The 25960-nt window shown below is 45.3% G+C and overlaps 3 protein-coding genes across 8 annotated transcripts in view; 1 reads left to right on the plus strand and 2 right to left on the minus strand.

Annotated features, from left to right (window-relative positions):
- The window catches only part of Kdm2 (Lysine demethylase 2), a 52906-nt gene extending 42729 nt beyond the window's left edge, over nucleotides 1–10177 (minus strand). The window contains exons 1-6 of one of the 2 annotated variants that reach the window (XM_077653490.1): nucleotides 9962–10177; nucleotides 5865–6003; nucleotides 5132–5210; nucleotides 4450–4496; nucleotides 3213–3385; nucleotides 2748–2854 (exon numbers count right to left, since the gene is read on the minus strand). In XM_077653490.1, coding sequence (XP_077509616.1) covers nucleotides 2748–2854; nucleotides 3213–3385; nucleotides 4450–4496; nucleotides 5132–5210; nucleotides 5865–6003; nucleotides 9962–9994 — 578 coding nt within the window. In that variant the 5' untranslated portion in view covers nucleotides 9995–10177. Of the gene's footprint in view, nucleotides 1–2747; nucleotides 2855–3212; nucleotides 3386–4449; nucleotides 4497–5131; nucleotides 5211–5864; nucleotides 6004–6691; nucleotides 6810–9961 lie in introns of those variants that run through there. The other variant, XM_077653489.1, reaches the window with a different exon arrangement.
- On the plus strand, nucleotides 7098–19591 carry Orai (calcium release-activated calcium channel protein orai). Of its 5 annotated transcripts, XM_077653491.1 has the most exons (4): nucleotides 7098–7332; nucleotides 8059–8151; nucleotides 10815–10958; nucleotides 15356–19591. In XM_077653491.1, the coding sequence occupies exons 2-4, from the start codon at nucleotides 8083–8085 to the stop codon at nucleotides 15860–15862; spliced, it is 720 nt and encodes a 239-aa protein (XP_077509617.1). In that variant the 5' UTR covers nucleotides 7098–7332; nucleotides 8059–8082; the 3' UTR covers nucleotides 15863–19591. The 5 variants fall into 5 exon arrangements, with proteins under 5 accessions (XP_077509617.1, XP_077509621.1, XP_077509619.1 ...); XM_077653495.1 differs by lacking the exons at nucleotides 7098–7332; nucleotides 8059–8151 and adding an exon at nucleotides 9773–9953; XM_077653493.1 differs by lacking the exons at nucleotides 7098–7332; nucleotides 8059–8151 and adding an exon at nucleotides 10183–10402.
- A 2684-nt stretch (nucleotides 19592–22275) lies between these two features.
- LOC144120791 (sodium/hydrogen exchanger 4-like) overlaps nucleotides 22276–25960 on the minus strand; it is a 265475-nt gene continuing 261790 nt past the window's right edge. The window contains 1 exon segment of the mRNA XM_077653497.1: nucleotides 22276–24177. Within this exon segment, the coding sequence (XP_077509623.1) occupies nucleotides 23934–24177 (244 nt within the window). The 3' untranslated portion in view covers nucleotides 22276–23933.

The raw sequence follows: 25960 nt of genomic DNA on the forward strand, positions 1-25960 counted from the left end.
TCGATTCCCCAACTCGACTAATTTCCTACTCGGTTGTGCGGGCCGGGCAACATTATTTTTCTTTATTTTTTCTATGCCCACACTAATATATGATAGGATTAGCTAACCCTGCCATTTACGACGTGAAAGACAGCATGATAAGCCAACATCTAGTCAACACAATAAAGTAATAAGACAAGCCAACATTCCTGTAATTCTGCTTTCGCAAGTTTATAGAGTTCAGGTAAAAATTCTCTGTAATTTTTTGAACATCAGAGGTTCATGGACATCACACACTTTGTTAGGCAAGGCCTTCTCACAATGCCGACAGAAATGCTGCTACATTCTAAAACTGGCTGCCAGTAGTAGTAGTCTTTACTGCCAGCTCAGTTGAAAACTAAATTAGAATGTTTCCTTTGTCAAATTATGTTCGCAAAGTATAACTTTAAAAAATTGACAGCTAAGCCAATTGTACAGCACTACAGAAATAGAGCATTCTAGACTGTTTGGTCTAGCTCAGTCGTTCATCTTCTCCTGCACTTTCAATTTCTGGTGCACAAAGCACTTTGTGGAAGACATTTCTGCATATGAAAAAAAACAAAAACAATTCGAACAAATAGTCCCAATACCAAATTTTGTCAGCATTACTTTGGTTGAGACATAAGTGCCGCCTGAAACAACCAGTAAGGTTTCGAGATGCTTTTCTGCAGTCGCTGTCAGACCTCTGCACATTTACGCACCTCAAATTACAAGAGTTTAAATGTGAAAACAGAAAGTGCGTCAGACTTGCTAGGCACTGCGCCCCCAAAATGATCCTTCAGGACATCACATTCAGTAAGTTAATAAAACAATACTTTATCTTCCTTTTTTGTGACCACTTGCGCCTTTCACTTTGATTTGAACGATAAGAGCCGAACAGCGCATTTAACACACCCGTAGCGATCTACAGATGTACAGCACTATCCTGTGTGTTAGTTAAGAAACTATACCTCAACCATCGCATTTTCTGATCTTCCGCAAGGCACCTCCCTTTTCATATCTTCACAATATGATGGTACAGTGTAATTACTGAGCATGACGGCGCCTTGCTGCTCAGCAGTGTCACTTATATAGCAATTCCAGCACATCAACCACAGATTTCTTCGATAGAAGTATGCTGGTTCTCAAAACAACATCCGCGCGTCTGGTCCGATTCTGGACAGTCAGAGCAGGTTTGCTGCCTATCGATTCACTGCCTTTGTGTGCCTAAATGCAGCAGACACGTTCTTCATGCATTATTCTCTGGCTACAGGGTGTCAAACAGCATATGGGCACAACCGACTGCGAACTTATTTTTTGGCGACACTGCACATATCGGTGAATGACTTTTTTTTTTTTTTAATTTCAGCACTTGTTGTGCAAGTCGACTTCTGCAAATTTTCGCGTCAGTCGGAAACTTCTAAAACCTTTACGATATTCAACAACAATCTAGTCTTATACCTTATGTCTTTAAAAGAGCTCCTTCAGCTACATTTTTATGTGGTGTAATAAAACAAATGTTCATATTTACAGCTGAATAATCTTTTTAACCGCATTTCCTGCAAACAGCTTTTTCCTGCAGCGAGAAATAAATTAGGGCAACATATTTACTTAAAAGAAAAAAAAAGACAATAGTGTAGGCCCGAGACAGCTGACAGCACTACACAGGATAAAAGCGTAACTTTCATTACGAAAGCTGAAATACATTTACATTGGCTAATTGTACTGAGCAACAGAACATCTCTGCTAAAGACCTCAAAGACTTGGCAGTAAAAATTTCACAAATGACAGACTTTCAACGTATTCCACTAAATACTGCAATGAAGCATGAACGGTAGAAAGGAAAGTAGGCAACACGCATAGGACGTAGACTGAGCTACAATAAAATGACTTATAATTGTGCAGCACATACAGCACTACGTTACAAAAAAAACTAAAAGCAATTTCAGTAAAGCAAAAGCAGCTTGACCAAACCGCAGTTTCGAACACGTTTGGAAGCAAAATCATGCCTATTTAAAAAGATGCCAGTTTAGGACACTTGAGAGTAAAAAAAAAATTCCAAACTGAACCACACAATAGAGAAACACTAGCTATGCTAATAAGTAACAGACATGAGTCAGCAATATGAACTGAGATCCCAAAATAAATTTTGCAGCAAGGCGATAGAAGGGAAAGAATGCAAAGGGCAAGAGATTCAGCGCTCGCACGCAGGCACTAAAGCAAATGTCAGGACAAAACAGCTGTGTCCGTATTGACTGCACAGCTGTTTTTAAAAAACTGCAAGCAGATAGCAAAACCTGTGCACTGAATGGTACCGCGCTGTTTCCAACACATGCTGTAGACGTTTTAAAAAGAGAAAATACGGATACAGGGGCATATAAAACAAGATAAGCATGGAATCCAATAAAAGGCCAGGGCGTCCCAAAATTGAACAGCAATAAAACGCCACAGCTGGGCACAGCTGAAAGGCTCAATATAGACACGAGAAATAACACAGGGTTCTGAACAAGCAAATGCATTTCCTGAAACAGCGCATGAACGGCGCAATGGGGTCATGTTACACTCTGGCGGCTCACAGTATGATAGAAATTTCAATTCAAAAACCTTACAGCACCACAAAAGTTCAATAACCGTGAACCTCCACCAAAGATGACCACGCAATGCGTGGCAATATCTGGCTGCCCTGTCAATTCAGCTGGGAAGCGCTGCCTCAAGAAGATGCAAAAGGCAAAGCAAAGGAGGGGTCTTACTTTTGCACTTTGGGATATCTCATGTCTTCAATGGCATTTGTTCCCTCTGTCTGGCTTTCTTTCAGGTGCCTTGGCCACACGACGTCAACCCAGTCAACTTGCCGAACCTGAAAAGTTCATCCCCAAGCTCGTGTCCATTGCTGTTACAGTGATGCACATGCAGCTTTAAAATTCCAGTCAAATTCGTACCACAGGAGCATATATTTTCACTGAACTGAGGCAGCCACACCTATAACCACATCCTAAAGGAACACTAAAGAGATAACCTATGGAAACAAAGCTACACTAGAGGCTAACAGATAAATCTGTGGGAACAGTACCAGCAAGTATTTTCTAGGTGAAAAGGAGACTGACTGCACTGCTGGGAAAAAGACAAATTCAGTAAAGGAGCAAATAAGGCAACTTTTTCTTTATGCAAAAAGAAGCCCTGTGCTATCAATGGAAGAACGAAGTTGCCAGCCTCACCAAGCTTGGGGACTCCACATAGTTTTCCAGCTTGGTATGGCTGAACTCGAGGCTAATCACGTTCAGCAGCTTGTCTCTGTTTGGGTTTTCGAAGTACCGGCACCAGTCTTTCATGGTCATTTCGATGTCCTTCTGGGTTGTCACATCCATGACGTCCAAGATCCTGCGGCTCCCTGAAGTAAAACATAAAAGTGAATTTAAACAGCAAAAAATGGGGAAAGAATGAAGTAATTGACCAAGACTATTTCATAGTTCTAAGGTGTAAAAAGTCATCTAGACAGGTAGCTTGAACCCTCAGATTCAAGATTAAAAACCTGCACACATAGCACCCAGGGTGTCAACGATCACTAAATATAAACTGATTTTCCTCATTTGTACGCCATGGTAAATATATCCGCATTCCCATGTAGCCAAACACAGAGCTACTAAGGTTAGTCTAGGGTAACATCCTTCTAAGCTATGCACTGGGACGCTACAACCAAGGAAACTGCGTTAGTTGGTATGGAAACACGTAAATGAAGGTATGCTTAGAAATGAGTTTTTCAAACTCTCAGCCACCACTTTATCAGGACATAAGGATGCAAGTCTAATGTCTGCCACAATGACAGGATGTGAGCAGATAATGGGATAGTTTCTGACTTCATGGCCTTACACGCACAAGTTATGATGTTTCCAGATTGGACCTAGTAATGACAACATATCAGTAGCCAATACACTTAAGGTAACATTTACATACAACACAGCAACATACAAGCATAACAGCTTGGTGAACAGGTGGTACTGAACACTGTTCGGGATTTTAGATACTGGCAGGATGCGGTCATAACTCCCTGGCCACAAATACTCCACAATGTTCTACAAACAGCACCGTTCAGCTCATCAAGGTTTTACAGTGCTCTACATCCATACACAGCAGACATGAAGAAAGAGAAGACAACTGAAGTTACTAAGCAAAATAAAGATGATTATGGTTTTTTTATGGCACAAGGGCGTCTATGGCCAAAGAGCGCCATGGCACAAGGAATTTTTTTGATTACTCAAGGTGGGGTCAAAGACCCATTTTCCAAGCATTTCACCACTCACTAGCCGAGCACCAGGCCAGGGGAAAGCTTGTACCCACTGTATCACCGGTGGATACCCGGCGGCACTGGGGATCGAACCCTGCACCTCCCGCATGCGAGGTGGATGCTCAACCACTCGCTAACCAAAATAAAAGGAGGATCAAGAAGCTGCTTACCAACACACTGTCTAACATCATTGCACGTGAAATTGTGGCTAGGCAACCTGGAAAAGAAATGTTCACATGGTTACAGTTCAGCAGAGCGACTGAGAGCATGGTTCGAGCTTAGCAAAGCTGGCCTCGAAATTCTCCCTAGAAAGTCAGAGAAAATGCCCCTGAACTGCTAAGAGCTGCAGAAGAAAACACATTCAGCGTATTCCTTACACTCTTGGTCAGCACTGCAACATACAGATGAAAGGTCAATGTAACAAGCAAGTGTGAACATTGTCCCCACATCGTCAAGACCACTTTGCGCAACATTCCTCATCGCACAATGCGCATTCCTAATACTTTTTCCAAGCACTGAGACATACAGAGAAACTAATAATGTAATGAATATGCATTAACGTTCTGCAGTAATGTCAAACAGCTTTGCTCAACATTTCTTCCTTGGTATATGCAGCACATATTTGAGCAAGGACTGCAAAATTCTCAGAGTTCAAACAGCTCAAAAAAAGCTATGCCACCGATTTGTTTTCAGGGAATGCATACACAGTCAGGTAATATTTTCTACACGTAGTTTAGCTTTTAAATCATCGGATAGAATGCGGCTATGCACAGTGGAGTGAACAATAGCTTGTACAACAAGGTCATGCATGCATGCATTTCATGCCTCTGAAAACACAAAGCAATCACTTGCCTCATTCCCATGTTTGCCTTGCTCTTGAACAGTATAGGGCACTCAAAGCCGTGTTCTTGTAGATACTTGAGAGTAAAGTCTGGCCAAATAACACCAAAGTCTGAGTCAGCAACAAAGCTAACCACACATTGCACGACTTTTAATGAAGCTCCATGAGCTGAGTTACTGCTAACCTACAGTGACATCTGATATAGTGGTTCAGTTAGCAGCACTTGTAAATTCATCTAAGGCGAAGTGACACGATTAAAATACTTCTATATGCAAGCGCTTCAATTACACAAATAAAGTACAGAAAATATTTCACACCCGGTTTATGTAACCTCAGCACTCCCCACACAGCCTAGTCTTATTCTGTGCCTGTCACACATAAACAGCACAGAAGAAAAAGACCCAACTTTACATTGTCTCAGTACCACTTGTTTTAACTACTGACAGCACTAGCAGCTCGTATCTCTGGCTGCACTCCCTTGATCAATAGTACACAAGGCACAATGCCTACTACAGCCAATGTAAAGCAGCTGGCATGCAAAAAAAAAAAGCACACACAGCCTACTTTATCTACACAGTCACCAGAACATTGTGAAAAAGCATAACGTCCTTCTTCTACAATACAGAATGTGACACTGACGGCGACCTACATAACAACAAAAAAGAATCGCACACAATCCAGCAAAGTCGACAAAGCTATGTAATATAGCGACCTCGGGAGTCCGTGAGCGATGCACTGCCTCACCTTCGCCCTTCATCTCCTTGACGAAGGAGCAGGTGAACGCCGGGCTGGTCAACTTGTCCTCGATGGTGAACATCCTGCGGCCTTCGATCTCGTCGTCTTGCAAGCAGTCTTCGGTGTAGTGCCGGCGCTCCTTCACCCGCTGCGATGGGAAAGCAATGGAGAGAGAGAGAGAGGGACGATGCGTGATGGCAATTAGTACGATGAGGAAGCCAGCGCGTCACGTCGTATAACGCGAGACCAAATGTCGGACCCGCCGCCACGGCACTACTAACACAAACACAAAACGGGGCGAACAGCATCAACCCGCGAGCCAGCCGACAATGCGAGCGCTTCGTCAGAAGCTGCTGCCGCTGCTCGCTTGACGCCGTTTAAGACGAGAAGGGTTCCAACGCAGCTGGCAGGGAAAACAATCGGGGGGAGAGGAAGACGTTGGGCGAATGTTGGGTGAATTGTGCGAGCCAAGCCTAGTGCACGGGTGCCTCGCAGGCCGAACAGCTGGTGGATCTGGAGGGGGGGCCCCCTCCGAGACGAGCACGTTGCCACAGCGACGATTCGCGAAACGACGCCAGCGAATATCGGCTGGCGTCAGCAGAGTGACACGCAAATGTAGCACCGACGAGGCACCTGGCACAGCTAAGAAAAAAGTAAACACAGCGTAGCTATCTGCTCGCGAAAAGCCGTCGTCCCCGAGCGCACAGAAACGATCGCGTCACGTATCAGATCCGAAACGAGGAGCCCGAGACAAGTGCCGGGAAAGAAAGCGTGCGGCTGTCGCGGTAAGTGACGAGCTCAGGGAACAGATCGCCGATCGGTGGCCAGTGAAATACCTTTGACGAGAGCGACGTCGATCCCGAAGGATCTTTTTCGGCATTCACGTCGGAATCCGCCATGATCGTCTGTCACGGGCGCGGTGTTTTGATTGGGGGAAAAGAAAGGAGCAAAAGCGAAACACAAAATGCGTCAGGTTTCGGCGAGACCGGTGCTGCCACCTGGAAGGAGCGCGCCCAACTACTCGGCGCGACCGAATGGCGAACGACGCCAAATTTGGGGAGGGCGAAGCACGCGCGCTGAAGCGAATTTTTTTTTTTTTAGCAGCATTGCGTTCGTTCGTTAGTGAACTGAGCATAACTAAAATTAACGATAGAATAAAAAAACAAAACATGCCGCTGCATTTCGTTTTCGTCAACTGAGCACCTAAAACGTTCTCAGAACGCCGATACACGATGTACAGGTGCAGCTTTACCGTCCTTTCTGTACCTGCGATCACGTTCGCTTAACTTTTCATGTTACCTGATAACACTCAGAGCCTGCAATCGTTTCGATCAATTGACAGCTCTAACTGGAAACAAGAAGTGAAGATTACTACTGGCTGTTTCCAACGTGCGCTAGAAGAATACACCCGTAATCCACACCATCCCGTGTGGTAACCGCCTTTATCGATCTTTAGGGAACCCGTCATCACCTTCAAGTAAGTTATGCAAGTTTCACACGTGGAAAAAAAATAACTTTAAGCACGATCAACTAAGTCTCTCACCCCATTATACACAAACTCTAGCTGTGGGCTAATGTGAAAAAAAGTAGTAAAAAAAATCTGGCGTTTGGAAAGTTCACCAAGCTTAACTATTACAAAAAGTACCCTACACCGCTCGCTGGGGTGACTGGCAGCGGTGTGACGAGGCATTTCCAAACAGAATTACAAGTCGGCACTTGCATTAGGATGTATCGACCAGTACAGCTTTTCGAGAAATTCACGGCACGCGAACTGTTCACAATTTTACGAAGCAAAGAAAATGACGCCAACGATTGGTCCCACTGTAGAACGAAACGGTACCACTGTGTTCCTTTAACAACACTACTACTAGTGGAGGGCTCCGGAATAATTTCGACCACCTTGGATTTCTGTATGAAAGCAGACTAGAGCAGTGCGCTTTGTACCGATATAAATAAGAAAAGAGGGTCCTAGGTTCGTCATAACCGGTGTTATTTCACCATTTACACGCACAGAAAAGAAGAAAACGCAACAATGTTCCGGTTAATGTCTGCTACACTGTGCTAAACAGAAAACATTTCTCGGAACCGTAGTTCACAGGCAGGCTGGAATTGCAAAACAAACTATGTAAGCGAAGCACAGGTGACATATGAACGTGCGAAATGGTGTCTGGAATTATCCCGTCATTATTCTGTTCGCTGACAGGCCCTCAACGACACGACCAGTCCAATGTCAGCCAAAGGCAGTGCGACCATCAGCAACATCGCTCCAGGGACAGGAACCCCACCTCCACAGGAGGCAAGTGACACAGTAGCGTCCGCGCTCGACAAAAAGTAGGCGACCGAGGGGGAAACAGTTCTATTTAGAAACAAGACCACTGACAGCCTTCAACTGGCGGCGAAGATCAAAAGCCGAGGGAGAAGCCTCCTAACAGCGAGGAAGGCTTTGAGTTTTACGACCCCCCTCTGCACACTGAAGTATGAAATGGCAGGCGGCGAACAGTGGCCACAGCGTTCCCTCTCCCGCGCACACTACAAAAACGGACAATAAGAAATGACAATACGAGAGTCAGAGAGCAAAAATAATAATAATAATAAGAAGGTTAAGTTTACAACTCGCTTCAAAAGCTTCTAGTACGAGAGGGGACACAGTAAAAATTTCCACGTGAGCCATTCGTGAGCTGACTGCTGAAGAAAACTCGCCTAGACCTTTGTTTGTTCTTAACATTTTTGTTTCGCTTTTTGAGGGTCATTTTCCTGCTGAAATGGCGGCAAAGGTACGAACGCAGAGCAGGGGAAGCTGGGGTACACAAGATGGGGTCTCTACAAGTTTCCTGCTATTTTCGAAAAACAGAATCCGCGCCCTAGTGATGAAATGTCCAGCCTGGTTGTTATGACATTTGCTGAACGCGCGATAAGACGCGGCGGGCGGGAAACTTGAAAATAGCGCCGCGTTCGTGTCGCAAATGCAGCTCTCGAGCCCCTGCGTTCATTTCTTCAGAACGAAAAACGTGAACATCTGCCTACGGAAAAGCAATGTGTGCGCACATTTGACTTTCCCAGCGCATGTCAGCTGTCCTGATGAAAGTTGTACGAGGGTCCAGAAACAAACAATTTCGGGAGTTTCGCTTGCAAGCGACAACCTGCACTCGCCGCACAACGTGCAAGAGCTGCTCTAAACGCTGTAACAAAAAGAAACTGCGACGCAAGATTTCCGACACAGGGAGAAGGTAACGCGAACCAGCCGCAAAGTGCGGCTTCAGGACTCAAACGCACATTTCCATTCCATCTTTTTTTTTTTCCCCCAGACGATACGAAAAGAAACATTATAAAGCGCATTTATTATCAAAATTTCAGCGAATGCATATTTGGCAGGCGGAAAGTAGTGACTAATAAAGGTAGGCAGATTAGAGTAACGAAAACAAACGACTACTGTAACCAGGGCTGGACTCGAGAACATTTTCCCTGCAACATTGCGCCATGCACCTGACGCCCAGGAGCAACTGTTCCCACAGAGTGTGGGAAGCAAAACGAGTTGTAAAGTCGAGTGCACAGAAAATAGCATATCAAGAGGCCGGTTAAGAAGCTGTATAATACGCTCTGTGCGTTCAATGTTAAAGATAGCAATGCTATAACAAAAAGAAAGGGGAGAAAAAGTGACAAGCTGCAGAAAGCGAACTATACAAAAGTAAAGACCACGAAAGCCAATCATTATTTGCTTATTAGCGCGTCGCGCATTACTGCGTACGGTCAAAAAGAGCTATACCGTGCAATAAGTAAAAATCACGTTAACAAGAAGCCAAACAAAAGCGGCGTCCGAAACTCCTTGTGCGCTATGCGTGCGCAGCACACGTCCAGGCAAGATTTCTCACAAGCAGACAAAGACACCCGTGCACAACAAAAACTGCCTCCGCCGATGCACTTTGCAAGCGCTTCCGCGTGAGGCGATACGGAGCACGCAACGTGCAGGTGAGCGCATGACTGATCGTAACTCTGGCCGGACGCAAAAAAAGTCGACAAAATGGCTGCAAAGCTCAACAACCATCACTTTCGATGCATCGACAAGGGGGGAGAGATTGGCCTCGGAGAGGCGCTTGAACGGTACGTACCAGCTTTCGCCGCTCCTCAGTGTCTTCCTCCATGACTTGTCTCGAAGAACGAAAGAGCGAGAAGTTTTTGGGCCAAACAATTCAAGACAGCACGCGAGCAGCTTCGCAAAATTTACACAGCCGCAATGTATTGTTGGTGTGCGTGCGTGACCGCGAGAGTGTGCATCATGACGACACAGCTACCGCGCTCACTCACACGCCTTCTCCGGGTCACGTGACCTGTCCCCGCCTGCGCGGCTGCCTTTGCTGCGTGCCGTATGCACCGACTTCCGCTTATGTTCTGCTCGGTAGTCAGTGAACCGCAAACTGCGTCTATCTGGCTTCGGAACGTCGCGGGGATAGGCCTTTCGATCGTTTCGAGGCCACACTTGCGGTCGGAAAGAAGCAAACACTTCATGTGACGAAACGCAACGAGCCACACGGAAGTACCACGTGCATTAGGCAAGTGTAAGGATAGGTGCGCGCTAATCGATAATTTCCTCGCGGGGGTCTAGGGGTCCGCAAATTAGTACTCGCCGTAAATTACCACTTTTGCTATCTCTCTAGGCATGTCACGGGTAGGAGTGAAGCAGATGACGTTCCTCGTGCTCAGCCGCTTCATTCGATCTTTGCGCGTGACATCTTTTGTGTAATTTCTTTGCGTGTCCACACAGTAAACAAGTCCGATGCGGGTGCAGTAGTCGTGCGCCTTGAAACTGCGCCTTGGCTACTGGACCTAACGGGCGGCTGCTGTGCTGTCGTGTCTCTGTGCGTGCTGCGTGTCCGTGCGATTGCTGTCTTCCCCATGAATATCCCTCCCGGGGCAGAGATTTTATGGACTGACTCTATCGGGGACCGTCCCAATATTGTACAGGAACTGGTCATTCAGTCCTTGGTCAAGGAAATGAGCAAGCCGGAGAACAACATCAACGCTCTGTCCTGGCGGAGGCTACATCTCAGCAGGGCTAAACTCAAGGCCTCCAGCAGAACGTCGGCTCTTCTGTCTGGGTTCGCAATGGTAAGTAACGCGTCGCACGGTATGTCCTTTCCTTTTAGAATTGCCTGACATTTGAAAGAGAAAAATCGCGCCGGTCCTGCGCTTCCAAGTTGCGTGATGTGTTGCGGATTACGTGTACCGGTACTTCTTGGTGAATCATTATCTAGGCGTCGCTTGCTTTTTTTTCACGTGCAAGACAATCTCGGCATGTTCTTTAATTATATGTGTAAATTCACCGATCGCTTTCTTTACAGGGCAACCTGTTAAGACGCGAGCATAAACAAAGGTTGCAATTGGGGATTCCCCCCTGTGCTCAGTGCACTGAACTGTTTCGTACCGGTTGTGCCGAAAGCATTTCGTACTAGGGCTCTTGATGAGCTGCGCCAGTTGCACGCACAGGTCAGACGCATCGCTCGTGTGGCACATTTAGTTCTGTACATTTTGTATATCCATTGCATTGTGTGTACTTCCTCGCTTATAGCGGACATTAAATCTGTAGGTCGTTAAAAGTGTGCAGACATTTTCGAGGCTTCCGGTGGCTTTGTCTTTGACAAGTTACGTTGTCGTTCTGTTCTTATTGTTTTTTTAAACAAAGTACATACATGAAGTGCGTGTGCAGCATGAGCTCTTTTCCTTGGTTGACAGCGCCTACTGAATTAAGCAAAAAAAAAAAAAGAAATGTGCTGAGGCAAAGGAACTGCAGCAATAGCTTTATCGCTACTGCCACAAAACAGCCCACCATCTAATCATCTAGATCTTGGAGCTACTGATAGAGCATATTGGAAGGCGCTCATTTCCAGCTCTGCATATAGTCCCCATGGCCCAAGCCCTTCTGGACAACTTCCCTGATTGCTAGCTGGTGGGTGCCGCAGTTTTCGATGGTGATGATGATGGTGCTGATGGCGTTCTACTTGTACTGGAGAAAGCGTGCCATTGGCATTCTGCATGACCTAGAAAGAGTGCAGCCTTCAAAAGAAGGAGAGTAGTCGTCGCTGCAACGTGAACGTCATATTCTCAGCCTCTATGAAGCTACACGGGCTGTGTGCGTTGGTGAAGAGAGGGCATAAAGAGCTTAGCCGATGTAACACTGCATATCAGATGCTCTTTGTTCAGTGTGTGGAGGTTGTCATACGCTCAATTCCCCTCCCCTTTCCTGCAGCAAGTTTTATGTCGGTCATGTGTGAAGGTGCTTAAATGAACACCTGAAAGAAAATGACTGCAGAACTTTCAATACGGGTACAAGAAATCTGGTCCTGCATCGTTGTGAATCTCAAGAAGAAGATAAAGATTTTGGCATTGAAAGGTAGTGCGCACTGGGTCATGCCGGCTGTTCTGCAGGCATTCTGATTGGATAGCGTAGGAGATTGTGGAGGCCGCTGAGATTTCCAGGCTGCATGAGTGTTGTTTTAGAGTACCTTTGGTATCCCTGACAAAAACAGAGCTGTAATTTTTGATGAGGCAATGCACCAACTGTCGTCCTTTTCTTGTTTGTGTAATCTGCCAAATCAGTATATAAGTAATTCTTTCTTCGAATAAGGATGAAGTTAGAAGTCTCCGCTTGTGTGTCAACTTGTCTTTGTGTGGTTTTTTGTGTTGCACTGCAGTTCTTCGTCAGTTGATTCATTATGGTGCTATTGAAGAGACCTGCTTCTTTCAGCCTATGTCGAATTGTGCTAGTTTTTAATTTATATGATTGACTCCCACATCTTTGATGCTGGTGACAACTTCCTGTGAACCAAACAATCTTTTGTTGATCAAAGGTGGAAAAGAATAAACAAGGGATGGGAAGAAATCGCTGAATAATGTTTGAAAATGTTTGGTCTGACAGCCCTGTACTATTAAATTGACAACGCAAGTGCCGCATTATACTTTCATTCAACCGTACCCCCAAAATAATTGTAAACGAGCAAATTGCTGGCATCACTCGCTAGCTGGTGCCGCACCTGTCTGTAGAAAGACTGGAGCTAAAGTCATTATATTTGAACGAGGTTACGACTTGCAGTAGTGTTCGCACATCGGTGGTGCTAAAGGTATTTATGGCTCACTGGCTGTGATCTCGGTTGTTACCAAACGTAAGCAAACTTTTCTATTACTAGTGACCTTTGCATCACTAGAAATGGCAAGCTGCCGAGCTGATAAATTCCTCGAAGGTCATGTTTACCTTATACTTTCTCAAGAGATGATGCTTACACTTAAGTCATCTGAAAGGTGTGTGCGTCATTGAAAAGGTAAACACTACGAAGGGGCAGTAACTGTCTGTCTCTGGGTGAATGAACACCTCAAATGAGTCCGGGCTATGGGGTGAGATGGTGGTTGTAAATAACGTGAGCTGCTTGATGTTACATGACTTGCTTTAAGGTTTGAACTGGATAACTCTTTGCACGAAGCTAGAACTTATTTTTGTTTGCATTTTTTTCTTTATTGTTTGCACAGATGTGCGTATTTTCATGCAGTTAACAGGATGCATACTGTGGGTTAGCAGAGAATCCGTGAACTGGTGTTTGTTTTCAGTTTGTACACAAAAGGCAGCATAACTGTAGTACGTATGACAACAAAATAGCTTGCCGGTCATAAATATATTGAAGTAATAAGGTTTTGATGTGAGGTGTAGCAGTGAAAAACATAAATACCGGAATGGATACCAGAAAACACTGGTTTCACAAATAACCAGCTTTGGCGATACATACTGCCTCTTTTTATTCTGCTGCCAGAATTTAACAGACATAAAAGACTGTTCCTTTTTGTTTTAGAGGTTATAAGCTGTAAAAGCTATCCTCAGTGTGTCTTAGGAGCTATCCCCTGTGTGCATGCGTGCATTCTTAGCACTAAGAGCAGGGCACATGCACATATACAAGAGTGACCCACTCACTGGGCATTTAGAGTCAGGAAGGCAATGTAGTGACTCAGCACAAGCGGTGTGTGAGAGGCAGTGATAAGGCAAAGTTTCCATAGAGAAAGCAGCAAGCTTGAGTCACCCAAGTCCTGTTGAATCTGACAGTGTTCCAAATTGAGGGTTGAATCGAAGAAAATTTAGCCTTAGACTGAATAGGGAAAAGAAAATTTTCAGTAATTGAATGTTGAATATGTTTCGAAAGTTCTCAAAGGAGCACCAAAGGTGCTCAAAAGCGATCTCTGTGTTGATGAAGATGACGGGAAGTTAATGCTTTGATAGATGGCCCAAACTTAGTTGCCTGTCAGTCTAAAGTAGTTGGAGCATTTTCACTTGTGTGAAAACCGCATACTACAGCTGTCACCTCACTTCTTTGTCTCAAGAAAGGACAGAACTTGAACTTTTTTCTGTGCCTGTTCTATCCTGCTGCACTTGAAGGCATGAGCATGTGCTAACTGGCCTAGAATTCGGTCATTTTCTCTGGGGGTATTAGTGTTTCTCCTCTTATTTGAGCACATCAGACTGTTTTGATACCGGCTCTCATGGAACATTACTCACTAAAATTACAATGGTTGAGCTAGGTTGGTTCAAAGCACTTGTTGCCAAAACTACACTGATAGTTTGTTTTACATCACCTGATAAAATTCACTGTTATGCATTTGGATAATTTTGAATAATATTTTCGAGGCACTGCCGATCCCGGATGATTTGTAACTGGGATGGGTGCAAAAAAAAAGTGGCGCAAAATTTAGCTGTAAAAACTATGGTCCTGTTGCAAGTGCAAGTTTTCTCTGCGTCTTCATTTTACTGCGGAGCTTCTTTCATTGTCCATACTAGCGCCTAATATAGCTCCCCGAGTCCTTGTGAAACAGTGTTTCAAGGCACCTGGCCATTGCATTCTGCTATTTTGGCGCACAATGCTACTTTTCAAGCGCTAATACTAGCGATCGAAGAAATTGCAGAAGCACTTTTCATTTGTGAGAAAGGCGAAGCATGCCCTTGAGTAACTGTTTATTTGCCAGAAAGAAAACTTCCTGTAGGTGGCAGATATGAAAGGCACGTTCTTCTGACGAAGTCTTGGCCCTCGTAACAATGCAACAGTCTGTCGCAGTACACAGTAAATGAATACAGCCGTATATAATACGTACATATATGTTTGAACGCAAATTCATAACACTTTGCTCGGAGATTCTATACTCATTTATTCCATTCACTCTACCACTGAGGACAACCACAACTGTCTTTTATTTTGCATAATTTTCAGTTTCGCGAATGAACCATCTCTGGCTACCATTGATAATGAGATATTGCACCTCAAGAAATGCTGGCACACGTTGCATTCGTTATCCTTGGACTTGTATTTCTTTGTGTGTTCAGTGTTTTAAGTTTTTGTGCATGTGTGTAGGTATATTAACGTGTTCTTGTCAACAAACAATTTAGTCGTAAGTTCAGCGCTGTCCTTTCCGCCTGGCTGTCATGGTGTCTTTCTGCACTGCTGCCACCATGGTCTTCCTTTTCCCTCCTCCAGGTGGCTCTGGTGGAGATCCAGCTGAGCAAGGGCATCCCATCACAGCTGCTGATTGCATTCAGTGTCTGCACCACACTGCTCGTGTCTGTGCACATGCTGGCCCTCATGATCTCCACGTGCATCCTGCCAAACCTGGAGGCGGTGGCCAGTGTGCACGGCATCGCGGCCGTGTCTGAATCCCCCCACGAGAAAATGCACCTCTACATCGAGACAGCCTGGGCGTTCTCCACGGTCTTCGGCATTCTGCTGTTCATGGCAGAGATTGCCATCCTCTCTTGGGTCGTCTTCCACGATTACAGTCGCGACGCAGCCCTGGCCGCCACCATCATCCTCATACCGGTCGCGATAGTTTTCGTCATCTTTGCGGTGCACTTCTACCGCCAACTCGTCACGCACAAGTTTGAGCAGTCGGTGATGAGCGTCAAGGAGCTTGAGAACATGGTGAGTCAGCTGCAGGATGGTAGCGGCAGTGGAACTGACAACGGAGCGTCTCTCCTTAATGTGTGAGCTTGGTGCGGCCTTCTGGACAATGTTTTCTTCTTCAATGCCAACAAGCGCGCAAACAGCAGTGTGTGGTGACACTAATTTATTGAAGCTGTAGGTGCCCTCCATCATCAGAAAGTGCTGCGGCAGTGGCTAGCACCTGTCTGCTTGTTTTGTGTGGCTGCAATGGCTTTCGTATGATGTGCCACTTCAAGGACTTTTTGAAGCAATTCAGGAAATTCTGAATGTGAAATGTGCGATGGCCCAGCTAGGTTAATGCCTCAATGGGAGGTTTTAGTGCTGACAATTTTCTCCCTCCTCTATACATTACTGTACAGTGTGGCTCGGTAGATGACCTGTTTTTTTTTTTTCCTGTTTGCCTTTCAAGGCACTAAGTGCATAGAATGCTAGACTTCAGTATTATTGTTATGCGTTCTTGGATGTCCTGCTACCAACACAGGTCCTCACCTGGAAAGTTGATTGACGTATTACTAACCGACTGCAATATTAGTTTACTGTGCCAACTTATTCTCTCATTTCACTTGAAACTTCTGAGCTCATGGTGTTCAGTGCACATTATGCAATGGCTGTGGCTGTTTATGTAATAAGAGGTCCACATAATCTCGGTGTACAGTAATTCTCCTTCGCATTTACTCAGTGGCTTTTGTTTCTTAGTATGCGTCTTGTTGAACCTGTTTAACTTTGTTGACTTTCATTTGGCTATGATCATTTTGGGTCTTGGCTACTTTTTCTAGCCGTGCTTCGCTGAGCGACCATTTACGTGAAAAAGTGTTTGGTCTTCACTATTGCATTTTTGCTGTAACTTATTTACTTGCAAGTTTGTTGCACAGTTGGCTGTGTGGTACAAGCTAGCTGAGAGGCACTATGCATATTACTGTACTGTTAAATGGGCTCTGAAGCACCTTCCAAGGAGAGTACATAAACTCGCTCAATTCCTACATTGTGTTGTCATAAATGCCCGAGCCAAATAGCAATACATAATCGTGCATGTGAGTTGGCACACCCGTTCCGGTGACTTTTCCATACTTGCGCTCTTTTTCGTTTCACACTCCTGTCTATCTCTGTGAAGAGATCGCTATTGGTTAGATTCTTTCAGACACAACTGCCATGGCCGCAGCCATTCAGCTGCGTCGCTCCGGTGGGTCGGGAAGCTTCACTCCTCGGGCAATAGCCGTGTACGTTGGCAGCCAGTGGTGGGGCTGAGTAGTGGGGCTGGCAGAGGGGCATAGACCTTTGAGTGCAAAAAAAAGATGAGTGCAGAGGGAAGGGGGTGCGAATACACTGAAATTCAGATTTTGACTAGAGGTAACGAGGCTTTCAAAAAACATTAAAAAATCCTTGCTGGGGGATATTCATGAACCAGCATCTTTTAACATCCCAGGCATATCACACCATTATTGAGAGCCCTTTTAAGTATGCAGTATCTCTTCTTGATAATTAGTTGTCGTAGTCTTTGTTCTGTTATGATAACTGCATTGACTTTAGACCATACACCTTTTCTAGCAGCCTGTGTTGAACATCTGAGAATTGATGCTGCAGTCCTCTGTAATGTATGAGCTTGTGAGAGTGCTAAACATATTTCAGAATTAGCTTTGTACCTATATCTCGTGTACCTGTAGGCTTTGTCCTGCCAGACATCGGCACTTATCACAATTTTGTTTTGTTGATAGAAGCAAGCTGTACCAAGCTTTTTGTCCGATTTCTTATTTCCCAGTAAGTTTAGATGAATAGTTTTTTGTTACTTAACTTTTTGTAACTTAACAGTTGCTGAAGTCCCAGAGAATTGGAAATGTTTTGTGCAGGTACTTCGCATCCATATTTGGTGCTTTGATGTGAGACCACAGGTTTTAAGTCTCATTAACGATGCCAGTAATGTAGGCTCATGCACACGATTACAAAGTAGTATTTAGTGTGGTACTTTAATGCTCAGCAACTTGTAAAGAAGCTTGCGGTAGGTGGCTTCAGGGTTGAGGACATTGGCATAGTTCTAATATTTAGAAGGCTCCTGGTAAATAATACTTGATTAAACATGAGTCGTGTTGGTTTGAGATAGTGAGTGAAATTAGAAAAACAAGTTCTTTTGGTTTCATTGCAAGTTTCGGCAGTTAGCTGCAAAAGTGAAAATTTGGTGCACAAATTCAGTAAGAGGCGGTAGACTGTGTGAAGTTGTACATTTTTATATCCCTAAACTCGTGAAATGATATTTTTAGAAATACCCTTTCGTTGTTATTTACCCATTGTTCTTAGCAAGTAGTCCATTTACGCCTCTGATTTGATTTTTTTTTCTCAGAGGGAAGCGGTTGTACATAGTAATATTAATCAACGAATATTGCTGTTCATTACATCACTTTGAATGTACAGTGGAGTTATATTCTAGCTGTGAAATTAATTGCGAACTTCTTTTTGGTGGGATGAAATACAATGTGCCAACCTAGCCCAATGATGTGAAGGGTGGCCTTTTTCTTTTTTTCGTATGCCTGTTATAGCACCGCTGCACAAATACGAGGTGCTCGCACCACCAGTTTTCAGTGCATTTCACAGCCGTACATTGAAGTTTTATAGCTTGCATTTTTGAATCACTACTCTCGATCACTAGGCCCGTTTTGTTGCATTTGGCATCGTGCTGCCGGGGTTATCAGCTTTGACCTTTTCCTTCTTGACTTTGTTTTGGGGGTAAATTTACAGACTGAACTATTTATTTGCTTGAAAGAGCTTGTCTAAAGTGGTAAACATTCGCATTATTGCAATTTAAGCTAAAATTTAATGGGGGCTAGAAAACTTGGAGCCTTTCTTGGGTTCTTACTTTTCAAGTTGCATTACTAGCCATATAAGAGGATTAGTGCAAAGCTGGAAGCCCCATAATTTTCGTTCTATAGTGGTCTGCTGCTCTGCTTCAGGAGTGGCTTTAGGGCAGTGGTATTTTTTTTTTTTTTTTTTCAGAAAGTTCCTGTTAAGCTTGTTTGAAGCGAAGTATTTTCTAGTATGAGGTGTTTACATTTATTGCACTTGCCACTCACGGAGCACTATGCTCCTCGGTGAATTTGTAATTACACATAGACTTCATCGGCCCATCTTTTAGTACAGCATTCGAGTGCTGCACACAACCATGATGAGTCTGTACCTTCACGTTGCGTCATGCACAATTGACTTTCAACAGCATGATTGTGCAGTAATGGCTGGCATGTCTTTCCCGCTGGAGCGATTCTCGCTGCTGTGTGCCATTATTCAGCCGTGGCCACGTAGCGGCAAAGGGGCTAGGACGAGGGTAGGAAGAGCTTCCTGTGCCCACTGAGGCAATCACATGAACAAAAACTGCTGTATGCTATGAGATGTAGGACACTGTTTCTTGTGCACTCTGTTGCTGCCGCAGTAGCTTTGATGCTCGTCAAGGACTGGTGCAGGGATCATAGCTTTTTGTCCGCACAGTCATGTCCTTAACAGCTAAGCTTTTGACAAATTTGTCACAGCATCCCTGCATTATGATTTTCTCTTTGTTTTTTTATTGAGGACAGCAGTGTGCTAGTGTGCTCTTATAGCAAATGGTTCCTTGGGGCTTCCTTCCTTGTATTTCTTGTACAAGTGTATATAGTGTTTTTGCGCTATGTGGAAACTCGAATTGAATTCATGTGAATATCTCTGTTACTTATATACACACACATATATATGCATACAATACAAACGCGCATGATGTACAGCCCTTGTTATAGTTACTAAAGCTGTTTGAAAAAGTACTGTAATGAAGTGTCTGCAGTGATTTTTTTTTGCATGTGAATCTGTTCATCCTGCAATGCCATAGCAAGAAGGTAATGGAGACATCTTGTACGGAGACTGACAGCTGACCGAAACAGGTCATGACATTATGGTTGAAGTAGAAAGATGCTGCCTTGCATTGATAGCATTAGGCACTGTATTACCGGTTAGGCAAGGAGCTTTCATTCTCTTACAGCCAACAATAAGGCCAACAGTAAAGCCAACAGTAGTCTTCCTTGCATCTTTCAATGTAAAGAAAGTTGATGTTGAAAACTGAAACTGTCTTCACATTGCCAAGTTGAACTGCAAACAAGCAGCACACATAACAGTCCAGTGTCCATCGGTACACTGGTATGCATGCATGTATATATTAAAATGCCTATTGGTGTATGAGTATTAGCACAGATGTGATGTAACAGTTATAAGTGGTATGTGCCAAGATTACAACTGCATTGTTCATCTAAAAGTGGCATACTTTTGCCTGGTGCCACAATTGTTTCTAGTCTGCCACTTTTGCTGGCGTGCAGTCACAATTGCATTCACTGATCTTTGGTTCCAGCACTGGGATACATAAAAGCGACCGCTTTCGTGCTATTGTGTGCACACATTTACCGCGGCGAGTAGTGACCAGAGACCTAGGAAAACACGGATAAAGGGATAAATAATCAGAATAGATGTTCTCCTGTTCTCTGCGATGTTATTCCTTCAGGATCCATTTTCTAGGCGCTGAAGGCTATGCGAAGCGCGTAAGAAACTGACGTTGGCGACGCTGATTTATTTGGCAGGTGTACCCATATTCAATTATGTTGGGCCACTTGGAGCCTCCATGAACACTTCCTAGTTCCTAGGCTAATGCGCGGAGCCGTGAAGAAACGAGCGGAACCCGAAAGAACTTCAAGCAATGAAAAAGAGTCACAGAGGGCCCCGCGTTCCTTTGACTGTTGTAAACCATGCCCTGCTTCTGAAGTGTACGCGAGCGCCCGTGCGCGGGAGCTGGTATCTGACTCATAAACATACAGATATCTGCGTTGCGCCTTGGCCGCTCATGCGCAGGCCGGCTCCAGCGTACGCTCCGGAAGTGTCCAGCGAGTTGCTGCTTAAGGCTCTCTCAGAACATTGGCTGTGGACTAAACATCAACTCTGTTATACTTGGCCTAAATGGTGGTAGGGAGCCCTTTGGAATGCGACAGTGGCGCCCAAGGTCACCTACAGCTATAGTGAACAAATGGCTGTAGCGAAGAGATGGGAGGGCACCTTCGACTTCAAAACAATGAGGTATATTGAGTACAGCTTCAGTATAACTGTATACACATTTGTACATGTGCACACACGAAAGTGAATCGGTGCCTTATTACGGTTGAAACATGAGTTCGATGTAAATGAATAGACACACTTAAGTGCAAGCCACTCAACGTGGCTTGTGTATAAATATATGGACTTCTAGACTGAACGCTCCCATTCTTGCAAATTACATTAATTTTTGTGTAAGCATAGTTAGAAAAAGTGCACTTACATACTTCATAGTTGCCTACTTCAAAGCATTTGAACAGTTTAGTAACTAGCTAATATGGAACCACCTTGCAGTGTTTATGTAATGAGCTAAGTCTAGGTATTGACACTCATAAGCACCACGACATGGCGTGAATGCACATTTGGCAGCAGTGTGATGATGCATTTAGCAATATAGATAGTACAGCATGTAGAAGACCAGCTTTGATAGTGGGTATCTCTAAACTCACGTTTGTAGTGAGCATTCTGCAATATAGACATATGGCATTTACATCAGTGGTGAAATAGCTCATTTCTCATTCCAACAAATTACATTCATTTTTATGACACTCGTGCCCACTCGGCTGCAGAAACTGCACAAATAAAATTGGCCTAGCTGCTGGTTTTCTTCGTACATACATATAAAAAAAGGCGCTAGGGTTTCAACATAGTTAAACTGAATAGAAGTGCGAAAGCATGTGTTTAGCCTGGTTGGCTCATGGTTTTGCTTTGCTGGGTCGTCAGCACGTCTGGCGAAGCTATTAGTTCGATAGTTGTGAAGGGTGGTTTATTGGGATGTGGTAAGCACCGGTGATGAAGACTCCTGCACAAGTAATCGAAGCAGCGGGGCTAGAGGTAAGGGTCACAAGGAGCAGTTCTCCAGCATGAGCGTCAGCCAGCCGTATTAAAAGCTTTGTCATTGTTGGTGCCAGTGAATGATCATCTTCTTCATTCCAGTAGCATTACTTGATATGATGACAATGTGCAATGCATAGTGCTAGATTGTGTATATTAGTTCCATAGTAGTAGTAGTAGTTGAAGATGATGTGCAGTGCACATCATGACTGTGTTGCAGTTCAACATGAGGTGTGATTGACTGCGGCAATATCCTAGTGCTCTCATTCAGTGGCCAGTGAAAGTGACCTGTTTGCGCTGCCCCGCTTTCACGGCAGTATTTGTTTATTGTTTGGCCAAGGTCACCCTCAAGGTCAAGCTTCACACAAACTCGGTAAGCCGCTTTGACCTCGTGAAGCAGTGCTTTGACACTCAAAACTGTTTGCTGCTGTTTTCGCATCCCATCTGTCGGGAAAATTCTGCAAAAATGCTTGGTGCGTCCTTTGGCGTTTCTTCTTGTCTTGGCATTGTATTTCTTAACTTACAAACAGGAAACAACTAAGTCTATATAGAAAACTTTAATGATTTTATTTACATAACAAACCAACACTTAAAATTGAAAAGTGACAAGCATATGTAAGCATGCACACACACAAACGCGCACTGCGCAACTGGTTCCACCTGGGTTGAAGTTGACTTGGAATGTTACACAGTCTGTGTAAGTGTGTGTATGTGTGTGTGCATTGGGATTATACAGCATTTGAATGTGGGCATATAAGAGGGCAGCAACACCAACACAGACTCGCTTGGGAACCTATAAACTTGCGTCAACAGAAATGTGGGGCTCCTGGGATATTGCTGGTAGTATTCATTATATGTATAGATATCCTCTTCTTCCTCTGTGTTAGACCACAGGCTGCTCCTGAATGCCTATGTATAGTCTAGCTTGATAAATACTCTTCCTAGGTTTGCAAAAATTCAAGTTAGTCTATAGATCTCTGCTAGCTCCTATTAAAAAGTTTGATTGAACTACAGCAGACGACGCGTTCTGTGCGCAATTTCAGTTCGGGTTCAAACGTGCGCCAGACGTCGCGCTTGTTTTATGATGAAGTTGACAAGGCATATTGTCGCACGCATAGTGGTCCTAGACTTCTGCTTTAGAAGCCTGGTTTCTGTTCTCGCTCTCTCACCTCGAGGAAAGGCTTGCCAAAGTTTGTAACAAACTGAAGTGGGGACTGCCCTCCTCAGCTTGAGGAGGGGCAGTCGTAAACCTATGCAATAGCTCTGTGCTCTGGGGCAGAGCCAAGTTTCCACTTCAGTGGTGCAGTTAGCTGGAAGCCAAAATGAAGTACTCGAGCATCATCTATCTACAGGTGCAGTTGCCACTACACTGTTCATCCTCCTCTGTGGAACAGGCTTTTGACCCTTGCCTTAAACATGTACCAGCCGAGATATCCTTCATATTTAACCCTTTTTTTACGCTTCTTCGTTGTTTTATGCTCGGGTGCAGTCTAACTTCTTGTGACGAGGATTGTGTAGTGCAGCACCTGAGCGCCTAGGGTGCATGTTTTTGCAGGCCTAGTGACAGGCCTCTCCATGAGGAAGGGAAATGAGGACACTGAGAGGAAAATGAAACACTTGATGATGAGCGTACAGTCTTATGATTCCGATTTCTGGAAATATGGACATTAAAAATACCGCTTTCAAGAAGAGAAAGGAAGATATGCAAACACGACATCTCAATAAGCAGAGAACGGGCCATACATTCGGTTACCTGTGACCTCATGCAAACTCCTTACATCTGAACGCAGTCACCATGTCTGTTCCTTGCTAGCATGAGGCTGATGGCATTCCCGGGGTGGTTCAAACCGGCAGAAGTCAATGCCAGTCAAATCTGCATGCACTATCAAGTGCACACCCTAATAACGGATGCAACTTGATCTGGGCTTCAGATCACCCAGGTGCAGCCACGGCCAGATCCACTCGCAGTGCCTTATACGTCTGAAAGAACCGGCCCAGCCAGCTAGGCTTCACTGTGCCTGACCCATTCAAACGCTTCGGCGTTTCAAGAACATGTGCCAACTTCTGACTAAATGAAGGCTCGAGCAAACGTCCATGGGAGCGGAAAAAGATCCTCGGCAAAACGGAAGGCGAGAGTTCCGCGATGGCCAGAAGACTGCAAGAGTCCGCGCGAGGGCGCGTCAGCCCAAGGCCGTGTGCACTAGAAGGAAGTCTCCTTAGTCTTTTCGTCCGGCGATTTGCCATCTTCGCTGGCAGCCGCCGGGGGAGGGTCAACCCCAGGCTCACGCACGTCAGGCGGCTGTTGCCCCATGGGCAGCTGCAGGGACTGGCTCCCCTCGCGAGAGTGCGCATGCGTGGAGCTTGACTCGCTCTTGGCGTGGTCGGCGTTGTCGTCCGACACGTCTTCCGTCACTGCGCTCTGCCGCTCCAGCTTGAGACTTTGCCTGCGTAGTGAGAGAGAGAATAGGTCCACCATGGCGATAAGGCCATTCAGCATCAAGTGAATAGAAAACATTATATAGGAGGGGGTGGGGAAGAGCACACTTCAAAAGGATGCCAGTTGCCTTGACGCGAAAGCACACTCGCAATGAGATTCGGTACTTGTTGGCACACATAATTGAGCTCAGTGCACAAAAGTACCTGCAATGGGATTTCTATACAACTGTGTAAAAAGCTCCAGAAAATTTTCTCGGAGGCTATGTAAAGTAACAGCATGGAGGTGAAGACTGCTGCAGCGCGCCCAAGTTGCCATCCACGATCGCCGCGCGACGACCACCGTGATGATACATAGCTGTGAGAACACGGGCGTTCATGCCTGTTCCTCACCAGGAAGCTGCTCCTCACCTGTTCATGGGGCCACGAGCACGAAAAATTACGCAGGCACAGCCCAGTTCGGCTCAGTATTCATTGAGGTAGAGTGCATCCTGCCCGCTTTGTAGAAATAACGCAAAACACGTCGGTCATGAAATCTACTGCCTTTCCCTGGTCTGTATTGCACCCTACTGCGCTCTATATATACTAACGCAGGTGCTCAGCCCTAGCAAGCCCGCTGCCTCACTGCAATGCTCGTCTTAGAATCGAGCGGCAACGATCCAAATTCATGCGGTTCTTTTGTAGCAACGACATGTAGACTACCGAACACCCATGTACTCTGCTGCCAGCGTAGATATCTGGTGAATGCCTAGCGCCAGTCTTCGCTGCGCACTTGCGAGTTGATGGGGCCTATATATTAAGCATTTAATGTAACAGCATTGTTGCCCGCTCTTCCTACATGCGCAACGCTTCAAAAATAACATGAAGTTAACTGCACCGCTTTACTAGCATAGGCAGCGGTGTGTCACACACACATCAAATGGCGTGCTATCACCCCTAGAATGGCCAATTCGCGCCGATACCATGGGGCAACCAATTAAGTTCCCCATCTTTGAAACAGGCCAAAGCTGTCGGCTGTTCCAGCTCGTCTCTAACACTGAAGGCCTTTGCACGAGGCCCTATTGGTGCATGTCACCATATTGCTCACGCAGCCACGTGCGCACGCGGAGTACGCAATGGCCTGCTCTTACGGTGGAATGGAAGCCATGTGCATGGTTGGCTCGGGAGAGCGCGAGACTATAGCACACTTGAGAGAGAGCGGGGGGCAGGCTTTCAGAGTGAAGCCCTTTGTCCAGGGCCCCATCCACCGTAGCTATTTGGGTGGCCCAGGCGATCACGTCACGGTGGTCATCCAGGGCTTTGCTAGACAGGACGGCTTCCCACTTGGCTGAGGAAAGGTGGGATATGGGAGGGTTGGGGCATTCCTGTGTGGAATGGTTGACAGATGGGTGGGTGCCACAAAAGGGGCAATTTGCAGGGCAGCGTGTAGGGTAAACTTTGTAAATGTGTGCCTAAATACGTTGTGTCATGGTGCTCTTTGGCCATAGGTGCCCTTGCGCCATAAAAATTCATAATCATCATCACAAGACGGATTTGCCGCTAGGGGGCTGCCTCCTTTCCACGGAGATTTTTGTGAGGCGGTATGTTCTTCAGGAGAGTTGGTGATGTTGGAGTATGTGTAAATAGGTGATTGGGATGGGCTTCCAGGGGACGCGTTCATTGCCAGGGAGAGACACGTGCCCAGGTGTACAGATAAGGCATGTTTCTGGGATGTGATGGGCGCGATATCGGATGCTATTTGTGACAGCACACTTGGGGAACCCTTTGCCTTGCGCTGCGCTCTTACAAACTTCC

Source organism: Amblyomma americanum, chromosome 2 (assembly GCF_052857255.1).
Source record: "Amblyomma americanum isolate KBUSLIRL-KWMA chromosome 2, ASM5285725v1, whole genome shotgun sequence".
NCBI classification, from domain to species: domain Eukaryota; kingdom Metazoa; phylum Arthropoda; class Arachnida; order Ixodida; family Ixodidae; genus Amblyomma; species Amblyomma americanum.